The sequence below is a fragment of the Myodes glareolus genome, chromosome 4, assembly GCF_982192425.1.
Source record: "Myodes glareolus chromosome 4, mMyoGla1.1, whole genome shotgun sequence".
In the NCBI taxonomy this organism is placed as follows: domain Eukaryota; kingdom Metazoa; phylum Chordata; class Mammalia; order Rodentia; family Cricetidae; genus Myodes; species Myodes glareolus.
The window spans coordinates 69,778,366-69,801,559 of record NC_142029.1 but is presented as its reverse complement, the minus strand read 5'-3'; the positions used below and the strand labels follow the sequence as shown (position 1 = coordinate 69,801,559).

The following is a 23,194-nucleotide window of genomic DNA, read 5'->3' as shown; positions in this document are numbered from 1 at the left end:
GGCAATGAGTAACCTAAAGCCAAATGGCTATCTATCAAATGACAGAGTGGATGGTGAGTTCTTGGAGATAACCCAAGTGAGAGGAGCTTGGATTTCAGCATCTGCACATAAAGCAGAATGTGGGTTAGATTCCAGCTCGCTGGATTTTGCTCTCTGCATCTGTGAAATGAGGTGGGGAAAACGTTACTTACAGGAGTGTCATAAGGATTCAAGGAAACGGTGTGTAAATCACCTGATGCTGGGGCTAAGGAGCTCGCTCAACAGTTAGATGCTTCCTGCTCTTGCAGAGGACCCAAGTTCACCCATGTCAGACAACTCACAACTGCCTATAACTCCAGTTCCAGGGAATCTGACGCCCTTTACAGGCTTCCTTCTGCATTCATGAGTACATACCCACACAGAGATGCACACAGATACATTATTAATAATAAAATTAATCTTCTAAAGAAAGCCAGCAAGCTGGGTGGTGGTGCATGCTTTTAAACCCAACATCAAGGAGGCAGAGGCAGACACATCTTTGAGTTCAAGACCAGCCTTGTCTATGGAGTGAGTTTCAGAACAGCCAGGGCTACACAGAGAAATCCTATCTTGAAAAATACTGAAAGAGAGCAAGAGCGCACGCGTGAGAGAGACAGAGCGAGCGTGCGAGAGAGAGATCAATGCCGTAGATCAATAATAAATAAATAAATAAAATTGAGAGATCAATAAAAATACCTGATGTATACTTGGTGGTAAATGGACTTTAATCTCCCCCTCTATCCCTTGTTAAGTATTATGTACTATTCCACATATAAGATGTGATTGCAAAATAAAGGGGATCAATAGCAGGAGCTGCCAGGAGTTACTGCATTGGAATGTAGACTATGAGATGAAGGATGCTGGGCACAGCAGTCCATTTTAGGGAACTGCCCACTTTGCCCAGCAGTGCTGTTTGCATGAACATTTTTGAAATGCCTCTCTGCCCTTCAGACCCCTGTGCAGAAACCATGGGCAGGAAATGAAATCAGCAATCTGCTATCTATCCATCACCACCGACTGTTACTCATCCTGAATAAGTGAATGAGTGACTCTTTTCAAAACAGAGCGGTGGATAAGAGCCCAACCCCAGCGCGAGCACCCCTGCACAGAGTGGCCATTCAGCTCTGGATCAAGTGTCACTCCGCTGCCCAGAACTTTTTCCAGAGAAGCTCAGAGCACTTGTGGCCAACTTCACCACCAGCCACTTTGTAAATGGAGAAGTGTATTGGCTCCCGGGGACGGCGCGCATTAGTCACAGGAGGCTAGGGATAGCGGTATTCCTGAACGCAGGGGACCAGAAATAGAATTGTAAATATCTAGGGCATTCTTTTTGTCTAGAGACAGGTTGAAATACTAGCTCTTGGGGGATGAGGTGGTTGTAATAAGGCAAACCCGGCAGGGAGACATGTCCTGGAGAGGGTGTCATAGGAAGCTTGCTTTCACTGTGAGCAGTCTGAGAAGAGCCACTTCGCTTAGTTTTGAAAGTCAACCATGTTGATAGCCCTCCTAGTGAATGCTGTCTGTGTCATTATACTTATCTGTGTGGTTCCACAGAAGAGGGGAGTGGAAAAAGCCAGGAAGCAGAGGCCAAGCTGCCTGATGGCTCTGGGTATCAGGTACTTGTTGTCCGTTCTGGGTGCACTCCTAGGGAGAAGACCTGAATCCTCGTACCAACCCTAGATTTGCTAACTCTGTCAGGCGGTCAAGACTGCCCCTGCTCCTTCTTCATATCTTATATCTTTCTCACAAATGCATCACAGCTCTTGCAGAAAAACCAGCAACTTTTTGAAACATAGCTATACTTCTGCAATTCGCCTCCCCCCCCCACCCCCTCTTCTCTCTTTCTTTGACACAGGGTCTCAGGGCCACACAGGCTAGCATCAAACTAGCCAAGTATGACTTTGGATTTCTGATCCTCCATCTTCTCTCTCTCTGGAGTGCTGGGATTATAGGTGTGAGCCACCAGGTCTGTTCATAGGGCACTGTGGATCAAACCCAGGGACCTTCTGAATGCTAGATAAACACTCAACCAAATGGCCTAAACCACCACCCCCTTAACTACAATTTGTTGATTTAAAAAGTTTTCTGAACAGTATCGAACTCAGGGAGAAAGAAAAGAAGAGTACAGTGAATGTCCGTGCATCCATTCAGGCAGACACAGCAACTGGCAAGCGCTCACACATACGCAGACTTCCTTTGCTCTCTCTAGACTGGCACTTGGACTTGTCTTCAGCTAAACCATCTGGAGGTTAGCCTGTCATATTGTGCCACCTCGCCCTTAGAAATGTCAGTCTGCATCTCCAGAGGACAAGCTCACTTTCTGACAGAGTCACCACCACAAAAAAAAAAAAAAAAAAAACCAACATCACGACAACAACAGCTAACATGCAGTTCACGTTCAAATCCCTCAGTCTCCCCAAAATGTCTCCTATTATTTATTCATTAGTTCTTTTGGATCCAATTCCCAACCACCCAAATGGCAGGCAGTTCACAGACATCCGTAACTCCTGCTCCAGGGGACACACACACACACACACACACACACACACACACACACACACCTACAACCAAACACTCACACTTAAAACAAATTAGCACTCCTTTAATCCCAGCACTTGGGAGGCAGAGATAAGCAGATCTCTGTGAGTTCAAGGCCAGCCTGGTCTACAGAGTGAGTTTGAGGACAGCCAGAGCTTCACAGAAAAACCCTGCCTCAAAAACCCAAAATAATAATAGCAATAATAATAATAAATTTAAAAAAATTAAATACAAGTTCTTAGTAGCCGAGGAGCTTGGAAGATTTCCTGGAAATTGTTGGATTTAGCTGGGTAGTAAAGACTGGACGGTATTTTTGAAGTAACTAATTTTCCCCAGGAGCCAAGTGGTTCAAGTTGAGCAGGCCTGCAGTTTTTCACAGGGTGGCCTTGCTGGCCAAACTCCTGCCGCAGAAGTACTACAGATCACGAAGTCTGACACTATAGCAGCCCAAATTCTACAAATTCTGTAGCCTGGCATATGTGGCATCTGAACCAGGGGCTTCCCTGTTCCCACTCCTCAGGTTTCTGTCACTCAGGTCTTCAAGGGAGAAAGTCTTCAAGACACTTTCTCCATTGGTTATACTTCATAAATAGTATGTGGGTTTTTTTTTTTTTTACAATTTTTGACACAAGGTCATACTATGTAGCCCTGGCTAGCTAGCTAGGAACTTTCTATATAGACTGTTCTGACCTCAAACTTGTAGTGATCCTCCTGCCTCTGCCCCATGAGTGCTAGATTCCAGGCATCCACCATTATGCCCAGTGAGCACCCTCTCTTTCCTTTCCTTTCTCCCGTCTTGCCCTCCTCCGCTACCCTGTTCCTCATCCAGTGACCTCCTTTTCCCTGGAGACATGGGCCTCTGTCATCCTCCCACACTGCCACTAGATCTATCTAGACAAATCACTGTGTCTCTTACACATCCTGTGCTGCTGTGTCCTGGTCTCTTTTGTCTCCTGTTAGACATTGTATTCCTTGAAGTCACACAGATCTGTGAGCCTGTGTCCAGAGATAGTATTTATTCAGTCATTGTGGACAGACAGTAGGCCCAGGGGGATGGGGATCAAACCTGTTTATCATTAATGAGTTTAGTAACATTTACTTCTCTGTCTTGTTTTCTAAAACCCATTTTAAAATTTATTTACTTATTGTGTAAGCATTGATTGGTGTTTTGCCTGTGTGCATGTCTGTGTGAGGGTATTGGATTCCCTGGAACTGGAGTTACAGACAGTTAGAAGCTGTCATGTGGATGCTGAGAATTAAATCTGGGTCCTCTGGAAGAACAACCAATGTTCTTAACCACTACGCCTTCTCTCCAGACCCTGCTGAAATCTTTTATACATGTCTGCCTTCTGCAGTGTTGATTGACCCACGAGTTCAAACAACCCTGTAGTTCACAACGAGTGGAATAATCTACTGACACGATTTGTCTATGACAATATTTCAAATCAATACTAATCATTAAAGGTCCACTGTAGTGTTCTGCTCTCAACCTGAGTTCAGACATCGTGGTCTCTAATGTTTGTTCTACCAAGTGGAAGGCATGTGACTTCTGGTAAGCTGCAGCGATTCTCTGAGGCAGAGGGGTTTTGGTGAATGGTTTGTATGGGTGTCTGTGTGGCAGTGCGGCTGGTGGGATGAAATAGTAATTAAGAGCCCCAACATGCAGCCGACACTCAAAACGTGTGTCAGGGTTAGTCCCCCTTATCTGAGGCCGGTGATGAAGAGGTTCACACAGTGTAAATGAGAGAGCTAGGAAAGGGATGCAAACACTGTCAGGTGTGTGTGTGTGTGTGTGTGTGTGTGTGTGTGTGTGTGTGTGTGGTGGCACACATCTTTAACCCCAGCACTTGGGAGGCAGAGGTTAGCGAATCCCTTTGAGTTTGAGGCCAGCCTGGTCTACAGAGTGAGTACCAGGACAGCCGGGACTACACACAGAGAAGCCCTGTCTCAAAAAGAAGAAAAAACAAAACAAACAAAAAATCCAAAACAAACAAACAAAAAATTAGGGTCAGAAGCAAACATGTTTGGTTTTGCTCGTGTTTGACCTGCGTATTTGCTTATTTGAGACAGCTGAGGCCCACTTTGGCCTCAAACTCGACATCTTCCTGCCTTGTTCTGTTCCTTTCACAACATATTTTTTATTACACAGCAAATTGAGGACAGGGATGCTAAGGCAGCATCCTTGTCCCTTGGGAGGATCAGGGAGAGATACATGCAGTCTTCGGTGAGGATTCAGAATAGAATCCCCAAAACAGGCAAAAACTGCAACAAAGCAAATGAATAATGAAAACAGCTTCCTAGTGCAGTCTAGGAAATTATCTTAAATTATTTTTATAAACAAATATAAGTTTTCTGAGGCTGAAGACATGGCTTAGTGGTTGAGTGTTTGCTGCATAATCATGACACCGGAATTTGGATCCTAGTTTCCACGCAAGGAGCCTGGTGTCTCACAAAGGCCTGGACCCCAGTGCCAAGGAGGGTGAAACAGGAGGATTACTGGGGCGCTAGCTTGTTGTCTGACTTAGAAATTGTGAACCCTAGGTCTGGAGAGAGACACTTTGTCTCAGAGGAACAGGTGGAGAGTAGAGAGGAGACTGAATGCCCTCTGCTGGCTACACACACACACGCACACACACACACACACACACACACACACACACACGCACACACATGCACACACGGGAGTGCACCTGCACACTCATCTGCACCATCATTCACATGGACAGACGCATATACCCACAAAAATAAATGAATATTTTTTTTTTGGTTTTTAGAGACAGGGTTTCACTGTAGCTTTGGAGCCTGTCCCGAAACCAGCTCTTGTAGATCAGGCTGGTCTCGAACTCACAGAGATCCACCTGCCTCTGCCTCCTGAGTGCTGGGATTAAAGGTGTGCACCACCACCGCCCAGCAAATAATTTTTTTTCAGAAAGCAATGTAGACTTTCTATTGGTTTGGACAGATGGTCCACATGTCTACCTACCCCTTGCCTTTCCTGCTCTGTAACCTGACTTTACATGTTAAACAACAATCTGGAATCAAATACATGCTGTGGCAGATTTTTTTTCTTATGTATTCGGTACTGTGAGAAACAACTTGAAGATGAAGAAGTAGCCAGCCATCTCTAGGTTCTTTGATATGGTCTAGTTGTACTATTGATTCTTGGTTTGTTTGTTTGTGAGACAGAGTCTCTCCGTTTGGCTCTGGCTGGCATGGAACTTGCTAGGCACACCAATCTGGCCTCAAACTCAAAGGAGGCAGCCTCTAGCCTCCCAAGTGCTGAGATTGCAGACCTGATCTGCTGTACTCCGCCCCCACTCCCCTTCTTTGTTGTTTGAGACAGGGTGTCACATTGACCAAGCTGGCCTACAGCTCTCTACGTCCTGAATGCAGGACACCCATGCTGCCCCCACCTCTAGACAGATGAGATTTCAGGTATGGGCCACTACTTCCGGTTCCTTTCTGATCCATGACGAAGAATAAAAGAGACTTGATCTTGGTATTTCGTTCTACAATTCTGTTTTTTGATTGTTTGTTTGTTTTATTTTCAAGGAGAGGGTTTCTCTGTATAGCCTTGGCTGTCCTGGCACTTGCTCTGTAGACTAGGGTGGCCTCGAACTCACACAGACCCACCTGCCTCTGCCTCTTGAGTGCTGGGATTAAAAGTTTGCACAATCATCTCTTGGCTTGGAGTCAAGAATTCTTGATACAGCTAAACCAGATTTGATGGCACATGCTCAGGATCCCAGCATTTAGGAGATGGGGGCAAGATGGTCATTGTGAGTTCAAGGCCAGTCTGTGCTATGGATTGAGTTCCAAGTCTACTTCAGCTACAGAGTGAGACATTTTAAAAAAAAAAAGTGAGCTTGTAGTTGCTCCCAAACCTGTTGACTAAAGCCACAGGGTCAGGAGGTTATATGTAAATGGGGGTAAGGATAGGATAATAAGAGCGAAGAGGGGGCTAGGGAGATGGCTCAGTGGTTAAGAGCACTGACTGCTCTTTCAGAGGATCGGGGTTCAATTCCCAGCACCCACATGGCAGCTCACAACAGTCTGTAATTCTAGTTCCAGGAGACCCAATACTCATGGCAAAACACCAATGTATGCAAAATATAAATAAATAATTTTTTTTTAAAAAAAAAAGAACGAATAATGGTCTTCTGGGAATGGGTTGAAATTTTCCAGGATTTTGAGCACCATCCTTTTATTTATTTATTTTTCCTTTTGTGGTTCTTTCCCACGTCAACATGACAGTCTGGACCTGTCTTCGAAGAGGGCACCAATCAGCAACCGGATGCTATTATGATAAAGTCAGAGGTTAACTATCAGCCACTGTGCCCACTGTTATAGATTTATCCGGTTCACACCAGCTCACTGGAAGGGTAGCTTCTGGCCTCCAAGTGAACAGAAGGACAACAATAAAAGAGCTCAGTGGAGGAAAGAGATTTCAGGTAGGTCACTTAGTGAACAGGAGCAAGGGCAGGCTAACCCCTATGGAGGGACAGGGAGGACTGACTGGACCTTGTAGCAATGCGTTTCTCTCCATCATTCATACTGTATGTCCCTGTTTTCTTTACTCTTCATCCCTAGCCCACTTCCCATTTGTCTGGCTCTTCCTCATAAAACCCATCCTACTCCTGTCTGCCTCGCTAACTGTTTACTTGGCTGCAGACTACCAAAACTAAACCCAGTGTTAAAAATGATCTAGTTCTGATGTTGAGCATGGTGGCACATACCTATAATCCTGAAGGAGATGTATCCGGAATGTAGAGAAAGGAACATAGGGCGTTCAAGAGCAGCCTCCAGTACATAGCAATTTTGAGGTCACCTTGGGTATTTTAATTAGGGTTTTTATTACTGTGATATAAAACATCATGACTATAAGCAAGTTGGGGAGGAAAGGGTTTATCTCACTTCCTCCACAACAGTCCATCACTGAAGGAAGTCAGGGCAGGAGCTCAAGCATGCCTAGATGCAGAGGCCATGGAAGGGAGCTGCTTACTGGTTTGCTCCTCCATGGTTTGCTCAACCTTACTTATAGAGCCCCGGATCAGCAGCCCGGAGATATAGCACCACCCACAATGGACTGGGTCCTTCCCCATTAATCACTAAGAAAATACCCGACAGGTTTACTTACAGCCCTATCCTGGGGAGGTATTTTCTCAATTGAGGTCCCCCTCCTCTCCAATGATTCTAGCTTGTTGACATAAACTATCCAGCACACTGAGGTACTTTAGACACCATAAAACTGACAGGACCAGAGTTTGAATCCCAGTATGCACATTAAGAGCTGGGTGGGCATGGTGGTCTCTTTGTAATTTCAGTATCAGAAGGTAGAAGGGTAGAGACAGGCCATCCCCAGAGATAGCTGGCTAGCCAGACTTTCCTTATCTGCAAGCTCTGGGTTCAACTGAGAGACCTAACCTCAAAAACAAGGGGAAGAGCGATTAAGAAGGACTCCCGATATCAACCTGGGAGTCCCATGTGCACATGGTCTCATGCACCTTCTGACACACATGTACACACACACACACACACGCACACCAAACCATGAACCAAACCAAACCAACATGCACATGGGCTCATGCACCCTCTCACACGTATGTACACAGACAAAGACACACAAACCTCAAACCATAAACCAAACCAAAACTTTTGCTCTGTGCTTTCAAACGTATTAAAAACGTTTCCAAACTCTTTCTCATAGGAAACCTTCATAAAACTCCCCACAATGTAAAGCTGATGGAGTTTCTTTGCACTGAAAGAGGAAGGCCGGACGTCATGTTTCATCCGCCCACAGTCCAGTTGGGTAACCCTACCCCTACCCTCTAAGAGCTCCTGAGTAGCAGTGATCTGGGATGGCAGCCTCAGCGAAGCTCCGCATTTGATAGGTGAGGAGACTGAGCCCAGAGAGCGAGCAGCAGCACATGGCTTTGTACGCATGAGAAACCCCCCTGAAGTTCAGGAGCAAAAGTCATCCCCATAGGCTCAAAACCTGCGTTCATCCGCCAAGACTACACTCAGCCCTCAGAACTGAAGCAGTCTTCGGTCTTTCCCTACTGTTCTGATGCAATTGCTGACCTTTTCTTCTGGCCCAAGAGGGGAGGGGAAAGACAGAAGAGGCCTCTGAAAGGGCAAGTGCAGGCTGGTATGTTGCCTGTAATCCTAGGACCCAGGAGACAGAGGCAGGAGGATCAGTCAGTCCCAAGTCTGGTGGCATAGTGAGACACTGTTTCAGGAGGAGGGAGGAGGAGGGATGGGAAAAGGAGAAGGAAGAGGAAGTAAGAAAGAGGAGGAGGAATAGGAGGATGAGAAGGAAGAGAAAGTGGAGGAGGAAAAAGAGGAAGAGGGGAACGTGAAGGAGGAAGAGGAAGAGGAGGAAATGAAGTCAACTGATCCCACCTTGGCATCTCTATGGCCACTGTGGAGGGATTTCTATCCAAGAAAGTGACTGGGAGCCAGTGACACAAAGTGAAAACGGTGTTCACATAAACAAAAGAGCTTTGTGAGCTGGGTGGATTCTGACATGACCGGGCACAGGGACATGGCAACTTGCTTTTCCTCTGAGGGAAAGGCAGCTTAATGGTGATGTGTCAGCTCCACCATTGTGCAAGCCCTCCTCCGCCTACTTCTTCCCCACAGCTATAAGATACACTGTCAGACGAACACGCTTTCTCCTTCCTCCTTTGTAATATAACAATATGGATGTTTATAAAGCTTCTCCTCGCCTTTCAAAGTCAATACAATTAAAGCACAATGCGTCTTAATTGCCAGCCCCCAGCCCTGTGCAGAGCAAATGGCAGCCGTTCCAATTAAAACAAGCATGGGCACTGGGCTGAGGAAGGGTAGGAGCCAGGCTGGCAAAAACTGCCCTAGACACAACAGAAAATAATTTGCATTGACCATGCCTGGTTTTCCATAGTGTCCTTTGCAGGATCTCTACAACTGTTTTTCTACCAATCATTACCCCCAGCCCATCCCACAGTTCTCCAGAGGCAGGGGAAAGACAGCTAAATTACCTTTCCAGAGAAACAGAGTTCCAACAAACCAAGGCAAGAGGCACAGAAGGCAATCACGTGGTGCACGGGTAGCATAAGTCTGCAATCCAGCACTTGGAAGGAGGCTGAAGCAGGACGATTCTGAGTCTGAGGTTATCCTGGACTACATAGGAAGACTGCCACAAATAAAAGACAAACAAAAGACAGTCAGAATCAACTGTCTTCAAGTTTGACATCCTTTTTGCCATTATAACAGTGGTGGTTGCTGGCTTAATATGAAAAGTTTATTTTAATCGTATATGTTCATTTTATTTTATGTGTGTTTTGCCCACATAGATGTTTGTGTACCACATGCATGCTTGGTGTCCATGGAGGTCAGTAGAGGGCATCAGACCCCCTAGAACTGAAGCTACAGATGGTTATGAACTACCATGAAGGTGTTGGAAATTGAACCTGGATCCTCTACAATAGCAACAAATGCTCTCTTAACCGATGAGCATCTCTTCAGTCCCCAAAAGTTGGAACTTCTTAAGAAAATACTTTGACTAGTGTGTTGGCTCAACGGATAGAGGCATTGATGATGGTCCGAGTTCAGTCCTTGGGATCCACACAATAAACAGAGAGAACTGACTCCTACAAATTGTCTTCTGCCTTCCACATCTATGCTGCTGGGCTTGGGTAAACACACGCACACACTCACACAGAAATAAATAAAATGTAAAAGAGAAAAATATTGCAATGTAGCTTTAAGCTCTTGCATCGAAAGAGGTAAGTACATAGCAAACGACAGTACATACCTAAGACATGGGTTCCAGCTTCACAAGAGAAAGTGACCTTACAGTCTGGTCAAAGAATTGAGTGAGCCACTGTGTCAGACACTAAGGGCAGCACCAGCCTTGGTAAGGGCTCATTAAATTTGAGCTGCTGTTGCTGCAGGGCTCTGAGTGCACAAAGTGGTGCCACCGACAGTATTTTCTCTTGATTGGAATCCAGATCATCTGGCTCCAGCCCAGGTATTTGGAAAAGATTTAGGATGCTGGGTCCTGTCCAGTAGACTTTACTGGACACCTCAAGGAGGCTGGTCTGTGGATGATGGTTTTCCCAGCTCTCCAACCTCTGCCTCAGCCAAGCATTCCCTCTGCTGGGAAGAAGAAACTCCCCCACTCAGAAAGTGTGAACTGTCCCTGGTCTCTTTCATAACACCAGGCAGAAATATGCAAATTGTTACCCATGCTTCCCCCGTCCCATCTCCCCACTTCCAAATGCCACTGGTACTTTGAATTAAAATAAAAATGGGGAAAAAAACCAGTGAGATGAGAGGTCAGGGAATTAAGCTATAATTTTCCCTGGTGCCCTATAAAGCAACATTTAAATCTACATCCCTCCCCTACACCCTGAGCAGGGAAGCAAGAGATCACTGTAGTTTTTGGATAACCTGGTGTGTGTGTGTGTGTGTGTGTGTGTGTGTGTGTGTGTGTGTGATTAGATGTGTGTGTGTGTGTGTGTGTGTGTGATTAGATGACTACTACTGTACAGATGGGACTACAAGGTTGCTGGGGACAGAAGTAACTTGTTCAGGACACCACAGTGAGTCAAAGCTCCGTCTCTTCCCTTGTGAGCTCTTTCGTGTTCCTCTGCCCCCTCGGAGCTGAGTTTTCTCATCTATTAACCCAGGCTATACAGGTAGGCACCCTCCAGGGCATTGTAAATGGTCCATGAGTTAACTCAACCATTATGCTTAACACAATCATGGACACACAAATGGGTCCAATAAATGTTCGGTATCATTATTACCCCCAAAGAAGAGCTATGCCTCCTCTTCTATTACACCAAACGGGCTCTGTTTCCAATTGAGGACATGGCTTTGTTTCCAGGTCACCAAGCTTTAATTCCTCAGCAAAGTTCATGGTGTGAGACGGGGCATTGGTAGTAATGGTCCAACTGTGGTGGGGTTCAAATTATGGCTCCTGTGCTGAACCCCTTTATTGACAGGGTGCACACACTCCCTCATGAAAGTCAGCTCATTCCATTAGGAAGTGCTATAATTAGTGCCCTTTCTCTTTTTCTTCTCCTTCTACCTCCTAGCCCCTCGTTTCTCTCTGCTTCTCCTCCCTTTTTTCTTTCCCTTTCTCTTGTCCCTTCTTCCTTGGCCTCTGCCCTCTCAGGTCCTATCCTACCACTTCCAAGAGTCAGAGGCCCTTTTCCGAAAGTCGTTCTCTAGTCACTGCGGACTATGGCAGAGATGTAACAACTTTTTGTAACTGTTGCAGGATCGATCTGAAGTGATACCTTTCCGCGGGCCTCACTGTGGCTTAGACTTCTGGTCTCTCATCCATGCATGCGGTAGGTTTCCATTACTGACCTTGCCAATGATCAAATGAAACGTGAAATGGGCTATTCCGAAGCCTCGAGACCCAGATGGGTCGGTGTGCAAGCCAAGGGCAGATCTGGGTTTCTGAGAACCGAAGCACACTGGCCTAGTTCGTTGCTGGGGGACCTTCTGTCTAGAAGCAATGCCTACTACAGCTGGAATCCAGCCAGCAGGGCTTGGGCCCGCGCGGCCGCTTTAAGAGAGGGGCGGGGCCCGGCACAGGCGAGGCAGGGCCTGCCCACAAGGCTGCTTTTCCTTTTTGATCCATTCAAAAATTACTCATTGCAAATTCCCGGACAGCTCGGGAAGGAGAAGCCGGGGGGCGGAGGACAGAGAAGGCTGCAGCGGCTCAGTGTTGGGACTCCCCGGCACAGCGGGCTGAGATCGGTCCCGCAGAAGCCGCCGGCCCGCGCCGAGCTCCCGGGGCCTCTCCAGGAAGCGTCAGTCTCCGCTCGGGGAGCTGGGAGCACCGCCCCCGCCGTCTTCCCGGGACCCCCAGCTCCGAGGCGCTGGCGATGGGCGGCCGCTGAGCGGACACTCGGCACCGCGACCCCAGCCCTCGGCATGGCCGCACGCGAGGAGCTGTACAGCAAAGTCACCCCGCGCAGGGACCGCCTGCAGCGCCCGGGCACAGTCAAGCATGGGTCGGCGCTGGACGTACTCCTGTCCATGGGCTTCCCCCGCGCCCGAGCGTAAGTAACCCGCCCGGGCCCCGCAACCCTCGGCTTCGCTCCGGCTCGCCATCCTGGAGCTGCCCGAGACCTGCTTGGGGGGACACAGTGGGCAAGCGGGCAGCAGGAGTGCTGGGCTAAGGACTTGCTTGGGGATGCTGGGTGGCTAGGGCAGCTGGTTCGAAACCCGGACTCCGCGGGTGGCCCTGGGCGGTTTGCGCGCGCGAGGTCTCTTTTGCTATGCTTGGGGAGAGGCGGATTCCTCGGAGGACTCGGATCCCTTATCCTTTTGGAGTACTGAGCCAACTTGGGGTGGCACGTTTCGGGGGGGGGTGTCTTCTGGTGGCTAGGAAAAGGTGAGGAGCAGCGGGGCAGGGTGGCCGGCACCCCAGCTGCAGCGGCTTCCAACTCCGGATGTCGCTCTTGAGCTCCGGCTCCCTCCGGAGTGGGAGGAGCGGGAGCGTGGGTGTCGCTGCGTGTTCATTGATGGAGAGGATGGAATGGGAAGAAGAAGCGATTCCTCCAGGGGACTAGGGTTCTCGTCAATGGTGACGGCAGAGCAGAAAACTGTGGGTGCTGCAAAGTACGGGGCGGGAGGGTGCAGTTTGCCCTCCTGCCTCCTCCTTCCTTTCCGAGGGTGGGCTCGGGGAGGGCAGAGAGCGCAGGTGACTGTCGCTGCAGCCTTCAGGAAAGAGCGGGGTTGCCAGCGTCCAGCAGCAACAGCAGGAGTCCCCTGGAGCGGGTGCACTCCAGCGCAAGGGGTTGGAGCCTCGCTTGAGGGAAAGTAGGCGCCCGTTGGCCCGGGAGAGGGCGTTCGGGGTGGGGGTCTTTCTGTTTAATTCCTGCCTTGCTGGTTTCCTTGGTGGGGACACAAAGTCCGGGATGGTGGCAGGTGCTGCTCTCTTATTCTTTCGATTACATCACCTCAACTGGAGTTGGGCGAACTTTATCAGTAAGTTCCTTCTTTCTCTAAGCTTTCATTCAGGCGAGAACTCTAGGTGTCTTTCCTGGGAGCCTTGGTTCTTTACTCACTTAGCTGCAGTCTAAATAAAGCAGACTCCTGAATGTATCATCCTACCCAGCCTGCTAGGACAGGCTCAAGTGCTGTTCGGCCCAGTCGGTGAAAGGCCACAAAGTGAACCAAGATTTCTGCTTCCTGCTGCTTTGGAAACCCAGAGAGTGATGTGAAGGGTTTTACAGGGAGTGCTAGGTGAGGGCCCTCCCCCAGAAAGCCCCGAGGACGAATGGCATTCTGTAGGGCCTTGTGAGAACCTGAGAGTCTAAATGTGCTGTAGAACTTTCATAGTTCCAGACAGCTGCCATTTCTGAAGCGAGACCAGCGTCAAGGACCCACATTGCTTAATTAAAGGAGAAGTGCTTCCCTGGACTCATTTAGATTTTCACATCTGATATTCAGTGGGCTTTAAAGGAACAATCTATTTCCTGCAGTGGACCTCAGAGGCCTTGTCCAGGTCATGGCAGACTAGGAGGCTGGCCCACTTTGTTTCCACTTAATTCCTGGGGTGGCCCAATAGCTAGGTTACTGACTGTTATTGACGGTCGGAAAGATTTTACTTTCATTACCCATTTATCCTCCTAGCTGCTCAGTAAAGACATAGCCCATGCCTGTCTTATGACCAGGGAAGCCAGGGCTTGCAGAGGTTATACAGCATACTTAGGGTGGCAGTTGTTAGGGAGGGGAAACCGATTCAAACCCTGGCCTCCTGTCTGCACTGCAAGACCTCACAGGACAAGCTATGGGAGTCCATGTGGATGAGGTGCTGTGCTCAGCAGTTCTCTGAATACACTCAATGGCACTAAGTGGTTCTGCCCTATTTGTTTCTCTCAGCTGCTGGAACAAGTGGCCACAGGCTGGGTGTCTTAAGGCAACAGAAATGTATCCTCTCCATATTCTGGAGGACAGATGTTCCAAGTTGGTATCCTTGGGTTCAAACTGTGATGATGAGGTTGTGCTCCCCCTGGAGGCTCTAGGGGAGAATCCATCCCATTCGTCCAGTTTCTGCTGACTGATGGGCATTGTGTAAGGTTGTGGCTATTTCATGCCACCCAGTCTGTACCTTTGTTTTCTCTTTGCACCAAATTTCCCTCTGGTGTCTCTTATGATACATATAGGAAATATGCAAGCATGCTTGCATGTGTCTGTGTTTGTCTGTGTGAGTGTCTGTGTATGTGTGCATGCCCATGTAGAGGTTCATTCTCCCATACATCCCTGTGTGTAGGACAGAGGTTGACCTCGCGTGTCTCCCCCTATTGCTCTCCACCTTATATTTTGAACAGGGTCTCAGTGATCTAGAGCTTGTTGTTTTGGCTGGACTAGCTGGCTAGGAAGCCCCCACAATCCACCTGTCTACACCGCACCCAGTGCTGAGGTCACGGGTGCTTGCCAGTGCTCACAGCTTGCCAGTGCTACACCTCACCCAAAGGTGCCGAGGCTCCAGACTCAGATGCTTGAGCTGTGAGCACTTTGCCCACTGAGCCATCTCCCCAGCCTCTGGTAAATCATGGCTAATCGTTACATAAACTGTGCATAAATGGTGTCCCATACATGTTCACACTGTGTAATGTTGAGATTGGACTGAACATTTCTTCAAATATATAACATTCCCTCCTTCCCTCCTTCCCTCCTTCCCTCCCTCTCTCCCTTTCTTTCTTCACTCCTTCCTTCCTTTCTACCTCCCTTCTTCCTTCTTCAGTTTTTTTTCCCTATTGAGACAAGGTCTTTCTGTGTAGTCCAAGTTGGCATCAAATTTCTTAGCCTCCTGCTTCACCATCCCAAATAAATATGTGTGTTACCTGCCTTATCTTTTTATTTTTCAATGATACAAACTTTCAAAAATTTTTTCTTACTTTTAAGTAAAATCCAAAAGCTTAAATGCAGGACTAGAGGGATGGCTTGGTGGTTAAGAACACTTCTTCATGCAGAGGACCCAGGTTCAATTCCCAGCACCCACAAGCAGCTCAGAACTGCTTGTAATTCCAGTTACTGCTCTCCTCTGCCTGCCTCAGGTACCAAGCACACATGTGGTGCACAGACGTACATGCAGGTAAAGCACTTTATGCATAAAATAAACAAATCTAAAGAATTTAATTGCACTCATTTCCTTGCGCGTGTCAATCCGCGTGTGCATGTGGAGGTCACGGGACAACGTCTAAGAGTTTAACTCTCTCTTTCCACCACATGGGTCTCAAGGCTCAAACTCAGGACATCAAGCTTGATGGCATGCACTTGGTATAATCATCTCCAGCTCCACCCCTGTCCTTAGCAAATGGCAGGATTCTGTTCTTTTTATGGCTTAAAGTGTTCCACGAACGCCTGTGACTGTCCTATGGTCTTGGTACTCCAGAGTAATTACCTATGTCAAAGTCATTCCTGAACTTCATCACATCATTCTTGCAGAGTCTTTTCTTTGCCATGTAAAATAGTGTTTACAGGTCTTTGGAATAAAGGCATAGATACCAGTTCGTAGGAGGTAGTGCACACCTTTAATCCCAGCACTTGGGAGGCAGAGACAGGAGGATCTCTGTGAGTTCGAGGTCAGCCTGGTCTATAGAGAAGTTTCTGGGCAGCTAGGGCTACACAGAAAAACCCTGCCTCAAAAAACTAGAAGGACAAAAAGAAAAAGACATGGATAGCGTTCGGGAGAGTCATGGCTTAGCCCTACCACACATATTGTATTGTTTCTGGCATTGCCTTTCTGTACCAGAGAATAAAAACAGAAGGTTTGAGGGATGGAGCTTGGGTTTATTGCTAAATTGCTCCTAAAAGGGAGTGGTGTTCTCGGAGTCACCTGATCAGATTCAGTGCCCTGAGCAGACTTTGTTTTGTTTTACTTTTTGTTTTTTCACAGGGTCTCTTATTGTCCAGGCTGGCCTCAAATTCATTACATCACTGAAACTGGCCTTGAACTCCTGACCCTCCTGCTTCTACCTCCACAGTGCTGGGATAATAGGCATGTGCCACACACAGGGCCCCAAGGCTTGAATCGTGGTCCCTATCCTTCCCTAAAAGCACCAGTGTCTGGGAGTCTCCTTAGTTGGTTCACTTGGGTCAGTAAGAGCTGTTTCAGATTTTGGAAGGCAGACTTTAAACTCCTGTGGAGAGCTAAGGAGGAAGATTGCATGATTTCACTGAGCATTGGAGGAAGGAATGAACATTGTCATCCCTGGGGTCCCGGAAGAGCGAACCTTGGTGGAACATATAGAAAGAAAACCAGCCACCCTTCTGGAGAGACTAGCTGAAGTCGAGTTACTAGCCAGGCTCCCCTGGTATACCTGTATCTGTTGTCCTCCTGGGACAGGGGCTGGACTCTGGGTGGCTCCAGAGACGGCAGGTTGGCAGGGGAGCAGGTCCAGGTTCCATTCTGATCTGTGCTGTGCCAGGCTATGATCCTGAAGCTGACTTAACCCTCCAGGGCCTTTCGGAAGCCTTCCCAGGGGAGTGATCTTAATGAGCACAGGCCTGTAAGTGCTTGTCAGAGCTGAAAGTGGCATACTGTCAAGTTGGGCCACCCAGGGTGACCTCAGGGACATGTTCTCTCTGGCTCCTCACTACTGTCAGGAGCTTGTCACCCCACATACGCTTCAGTTCAACCTGAACACTACTGGAGAGGGATCTGTTTGTGCTCTCCTGGGTGGTTTTGTGTGTGTGGGGGGGTGGAACCAAAAGGGAGCCAGTGAGGTGGGGATGAGTTAGGGACTGGGGAAGGAATCTTTCAGAGTCTGGTTAGCTTGTCCCTTCCTTTTTCTTTTTATACTCATTAGCTCTGCACTGGCCCAAATGTTCTAAAAATAGAAACCTAGCTTCCTCCAGGCCAGTGAGGTTGGTCTGAAGGAACAGGAAGAGTGATCGCTCGGGCAAAGGCCTGAGGTGGATACCCGAGTGGACCTGAGAAGAATGGGAGCGGCCTGTAGCTGAGCGCACTTCAGTCAAGAGTGTCACTGTATGTTGCTCCTTCCGGCTTCAAGGGATAGATGCTCTCAGCTTGTCTCTAGGCCAACTGTGTGCCTTGGAGCAGGTCACTGAGTCACTGAGTTCATCTAAGGGCTCTGCTCATACAAACCTGTGCTGCGTTTTTATTTTTATTTCATTTATTTATTTATTTTAATTTTGAAACAGGTAGCCCAGGCTGGCCTCAAACAGACTGTGTAGCTAAGGTTATCCTTGAACTCTTTGTCCAACTTCCCCCACTTCCTGAGTGCTGGGATCACAAGCAGACACCACTACCCTTGCCTCATTTTTGTTTTTTAAAGGTTGCCTGTGGCTAGATCATTTTTTGTTTACAAAATAAAATGGTTTGTATTTTTTCCTAATGATTGAAAGAAAGAGAGAGGCCATGAGACTGGCAGTGTAGGCCATTGGTAGAGCACTTGCCTAGTTTTCACAGCTCTGGGTTCAGTCACCACCACTACTAAACAAACAGACAATTAACAAAACACAATAGTCTTAGAAGGAACCCGGCAGAAGTGCCATATCCCAGATTCTAGTCCAGAGTCTACCTGACACTTGAACCATCTACATTCCCATTGACTCTTTCTCCCCGCAACATTGTGATCAGATCTTGTGCACGGCAGTACCTGCCTTGTTAACATGGGCCGGTGGAGTAATGGGAAGGACTTGGAAAATGCGGAGTCTAGACATTCATTATAATTTTGGTAATTTTGTGTTAGACTGGAAGGTGACTGAGGTGAGGGGTGTTGGTGGAACTACAGGCGAGGATAGCTGGGTAGGATGGGCTTGTTTTTCTCAGTTGAGAGTATTTGAGCTATGTCTAATTAAAGAGCGAGACGGTGGCAGAAGGCTGGAGTGAGCACCTGGGACCTGGCTTCAGGAGGCAAGTTGATTTAGCTGCACCTCACTGCTCAAAGATAAAGGCAGCCCAAAGTGGCTCCCTGAGCAGTGGAGGGGCAGCCGGCAGGGCCATGCATTAAAGTATCTAGTTTCTCTGGCTCTCTCGTTTACCTGTAGGTTGACACTGGATCCCCTGAAAGCACTTGGCCAACCAAGCATCTCCGACATGTAGCCAATTCTAACCTGGGGGCCGGAGCTGTTTCTCCTGCATCTTGGATAGAAAAATACAGTCGTGGTCCACATGCTGCTGAAGGGCTCTTACAGGTGGCAGGGCAGGGAAGCCTCTTCTTAGCTCTATTTATGGCTTGTGCAACCTTCTCTTATAATGTGTGTCTGAATGGTGCCATTTTAAAAAACGCTTGCATGTGCACTGAATAACAACTCTGAGGCTAAAGCCAGGGATATAGGCCTTGGTTTGAAATGAGGAAACTGGAGGCCTCTGGGACTTGCCTATGATCACACAGTTAGTTTTGGGGGGAGGGGGTCCCTATTGCTGTATGGACCTCAACCTTGAAGTTCAGTGAACATTCTGTGTACACAGAGACTGCAATTTAAAAGGACGTTGGCAGGCCGTCTTTTTAGCCTGCTGAGGAGTGGTAAACTGTTAAAGATGGTGCCTTTGGACTGGTGAGAGCAGTAAGTATATCATGTGCCTCTTCAAGTTTTCGCATGCTGGATCACCAAGATGGATTGGTAGGCGAGGTCTGACACCCCGTGTTCAATCCTGGGACCTACAGGGTAGAAGGAGAGAACAACTCCAGAAGGTTTTCTTTTGACAGTATGGAAGTTTTCTTGTGTCGTTTTTCAATTGTCCTGAGTTCTTCCTCCAAGTCCCCGGCAACTTCTGATCAGCTCGTTGATTTAGTTGGCATTTTCTAGACTTGCTCGTAAGTGGTAGCGTGCAATATGTACGGTTGTACTCAGCTTCTTTTCTTGAGTTTCGAATGAGTGTGTGTGTGCGTGCGTGTGCATGCGTGCGTGCGTGTGTGTGTGTGTGAGAGAGATGTTTGTGTGTGTGAGAGAGAGAGAAAGAAAGAGAGATGTGTGTGTGTGTGTGAAAGAGAGAGATGTTTGTGTGTGTGAGAGAGAGAGAGATGTGTGTGTGTGTGTGTGTGTGTGTGTGTGTGAGAGAGAGAGAGAGAGAGGGAGAGAGGTGTGTGTGTGTGTGTGTGTGTGAGAGAGAGAGAGAGAGAGAGAGAGAGGGAGAGGTGTGTGTGTGTGTGTGTGTGAGAGAGAGAGAGAGAGAGAGATGTGTGTGTGTGTGTGTGTGTGTGTGTGTGTGTGTGTGAGAGAGAGAGAGAGAGAGAGAGAGAGAGAGAGAGAGAGAGCGCACTTAAGGTTTCCTGAGATAGGGCCCCATGTATGCTGGCCTCAAGTGTAGCCGAGGCTAGTTTTGATTGGATCTTCATAGTATAGTGATCGTGAGTGTGATCATATAGTCAGTTTCTTTTGCTTGACCTTGAGGTGTGTGAACAGGCTGCTGACCTAATCATAACCCCGGAACACAGCTTCTATGAAAATTCCCCATTCGCCCTCATTTCTAATTACACGTTAGGCATTTAGACCACAGTGGCAATGACACAGCAGATTCTCAAACGTAAACACTTTTACGTCTCAGAAATTGGAAATTCGATGAGGCAACAGGCTTTGAAGCCTTTAAGCGCTATGGAAATGGACACGCACCGTGCCTCACTGTGTGGGGTGTGCCTGTGCCATCACCTGGCCACCTAAACCTCCAGCTGCCTCTGGCCAGTCGTTCTTGGAGCTAAAGGCTTTGCCTTGTCTCCCACCACAGTCACGCCGGCTAAGATGGTGACTCTGTGGTAGCCTCTGCCGTCCCAGCAGGCACCGCGTGTGTGCATGTGTGTGTGTGTGTGTGTGTGTGTGTGTGTGTGTGTGTGTGTGTGTGTAGGGGGCTTTCCCTCTGTGTGGGTATCAGACAACTGTCTTTATCTGTCTCCACATACTCAGCAGGTATTGCCCATAGGACGTTTGCCTTCTGTTAGCATCTGGGAACCAGAGAGACCCTGTTTCTAATCACCTCCTTTCCCCTGCCTTGGTGTGCAGTATAAAAGCATGCCTGGGTTTGAGTCCTAGGTCTGCCCCTTACCACCCAGTGAACTTGGAGTGAATTTCTGAACACACCAAGCCTCGGTTTTCCTGTCTGTACTATCCCCCCCCCACACACACACATATACACATACACACACAAACACTGCCATCTAAACCTCTTCCTCTCAGGCCGTCTTCCTGCCTCAGCCTTCTGAATAGCTGGAAATATAGGTGTGTGCCACCCAAGCCCAGCTCTGATGGTAAAATTCTGGCAGTAACGAAAGAAGTGCCGATCCGTTCAAACAGTGGGAGAGTGCCTGGCATTCCCTCAGCCCTCTGTAATGAGACAGTGACCGTATTCTTTATTCTTCATGGTGCTGGTACAGCCTGGATGCCTGGCTACCCTGTGCCTTTATGTCTGCTTGCCCCCTCTGTGAGCTGGGCTGCACAGTAGTAGATGGACAGAGGCCAGTGGTGTTTCTCAGTACTGCAGTCTGCTCCCTCGTGCCTGGCTCCCTCCAGAGGGTCTGAGCGGTGCCAGGCCAAGTAGCAGCAGAGACAGAGGAGAGCCAGAACCGCCCAAGCGGCTGGCTGTGATTGATGCCCAGGCTCATGGATCTGATGGGGTACCATATGGCTGTCTACTGATTCCTCTCAAATGGAATCAGACTTGAGGTCCGGGAGGTGGGGGTGAGAGAAGGGCTGACTCAAGAGCAGGTCTCCTGTGTCTTTCTGCACTGGACGGGCACAGCCCCAAGCAGGGCACAGAGTCAGTGCCAGGAGAAGGGTGCTAGCAGTGCCTGCGAGGACTAAAAGCCCTTGTCTTTTTTAAGGCGGAGCCTCTCAGGAACCACTGGGAATTTGCCCAAACACTTCTGGGAGAATCTTTTGCTCCTTGTGTTTGCTTGGGGGCTGGGTGGGTGGATGTGTTGGCTAGAACCCTCTGGGTCATCTCCCAAGGTCACATGAGTGTGATCCTTTCTTCCTCCCGCCCCCTCTATTTATTTATTTATTCTGAGTCCTGGCTGACATTTAACTCTTTATCCTCCTGCCTCAGTCTGCCTAGTGTTCCGGTCCATTTTTCCAACACCCTCTTCCCTGGTAACTTGCATTATCTTCTTTGCCTCCTACTATTTATGAGAGGAAGGTGTCCTGGATGACCCCCTCCTGTGCCCACAGTGTCCCACTAAGTTCTGGGGGGGGGTGGAGGAAGCAGCAGATGTCATTTTCACCACTGAGCACTGCAAGAAGCTGTTTGACATGGCCGACTGCAGACGGTTTCCATCACCTCTGGGGCGGCGGGTGAATGTCTTCTAGACTAGAGCACATGTCCAGGGGCTTTGGGCTCTCACCACATGAGTAGATCAGTAGGGACACACGGTGCAAGCAGGCAGGTTTGCCATTCTAACCCAAACAAAACTGGCTTTTTTGGCATTTTAAACTTGTGTCCTTTGCCTTCCTGTGCCTCAGTGGTTCCGACTATGAAGGACATTGAATTCAGCCATTTCTCCGTTTGCAATCTGGCTCCAAGGTGACTTGGACAAGTGTGTTTCAACGTCACAGGGACATTTTCGTGACTTCGTTTCTACTCCGGGGCACTTGGATTTGGACCTTCACTTTTTTTTTCCTTTTCCTCAACGCTTTATTGTCAAAGAGCATTCTTCAGGGCATAGGGGAATGGCTCAGTTGGTGAAGCGCCTGCTTTGTAAGCAAGAGAACCAGAGTTCCACCCTCAGCACCCACATATAAAGCTATCAGTGGTGATACACACTTATAGTCACAGTCCTAGGAGGCAGAGACAAGTGGATCCATGGAGCTTGCTGGCCAGCCTCTCCCAATCATGGGCCAGTTTCCAGTTTCCAGGGAGACCCCTGTCAAGACACAAAGTGTATGGCTGCTGAGGGATTACATGTGAGGTTATCTTCTGGCTTCCATATGCACACGTATGTGAACACCGCATATGAACACACACGCACACACACACACACACACACATACACACACACGCACTTACACACAAGCTCTTTAGGACTGTTGATATTCTAGAGAGTAAATAAATGGAAAGAAAGAAAGATATGAGGCAATTACAGCCATGGGGAGTCATTTAATGAGTATGCATTAGTGTAATTTTCCAATTGGTACGAAATGTGCTTGCTTTCCTGCAAAATACAACCAGAGTGCTGGTTAAATAAGAGAGGAGGTCGTGCCTGCAGTCTGGCCCCTGGGGTGAACAAATGACTCAGGGACACCTTTTCACTTCCGGGGACATCTTCCCTTCGGCCGAGTTGCCGTGTGTTTATATAATGCTTTCCAGTGTGTTTCCTGGCTCCTGTGGAAGCATAAATATTCTTGTGTATAAAGCAACCTTGGCAGCAAACTCTCTCAGGACTAGGGCTGTTTCTGTGCAGGGGTGAGAAGCTGAAAGAGTCACCAGCCTGAGTCTGCAGAATGCCTGGGGCAGGCCGAGGGCACAGGCCGAGGGACAGTGGCAGCTGCATGCTCTCAGGTGTAGGTGTGTGGCTGGAGGGAGCTTGTCTGGGAATTAGGTAGCTGAGTTGTTTAGAACCCTGCTGCCTTGGAGCCTGTGTCCCATTCAGAAATATTTACCGAGAGCATTCACTCTCTAAATGTTTACTCTCTGGTCCTGGGAAGGAAGCACTTGGAGAGCAGGAAGGAA

The 23,194-nt window shown here is 48.3% G+C and overlaps 1 protein-coding gene across 2 annotated transcripts in view; it reads left to right on the top strand.

Moving 5' to 3' along the window:
- Positions 1–12,148: 12,148 nt before the first annotated feature.
- Ubash3b (ubiquitin associated and SH3 domain containing B) overlaps positions 12,149–23,194 on the top strand; it is a 143,864-nt gene continuing 132,818 nt past the window's right edge. The window contains exon 1 of one of the 2 annotated variants that reach the window (XM_048416799.3): positions 12,149–12,617. In XM_048416799.3, coding sequence (XP_048272756.2) covers positions 12,490–12,617 — 128 coding nt within the window. In that variant the 5' untranslated portion in view covers positions 12,149–12,489. The remainder of the gene's footprint in view (positions 12,618–23,194) is intronic. The other variant, XM_048416800.3, reaches the window with a different exon arrangement.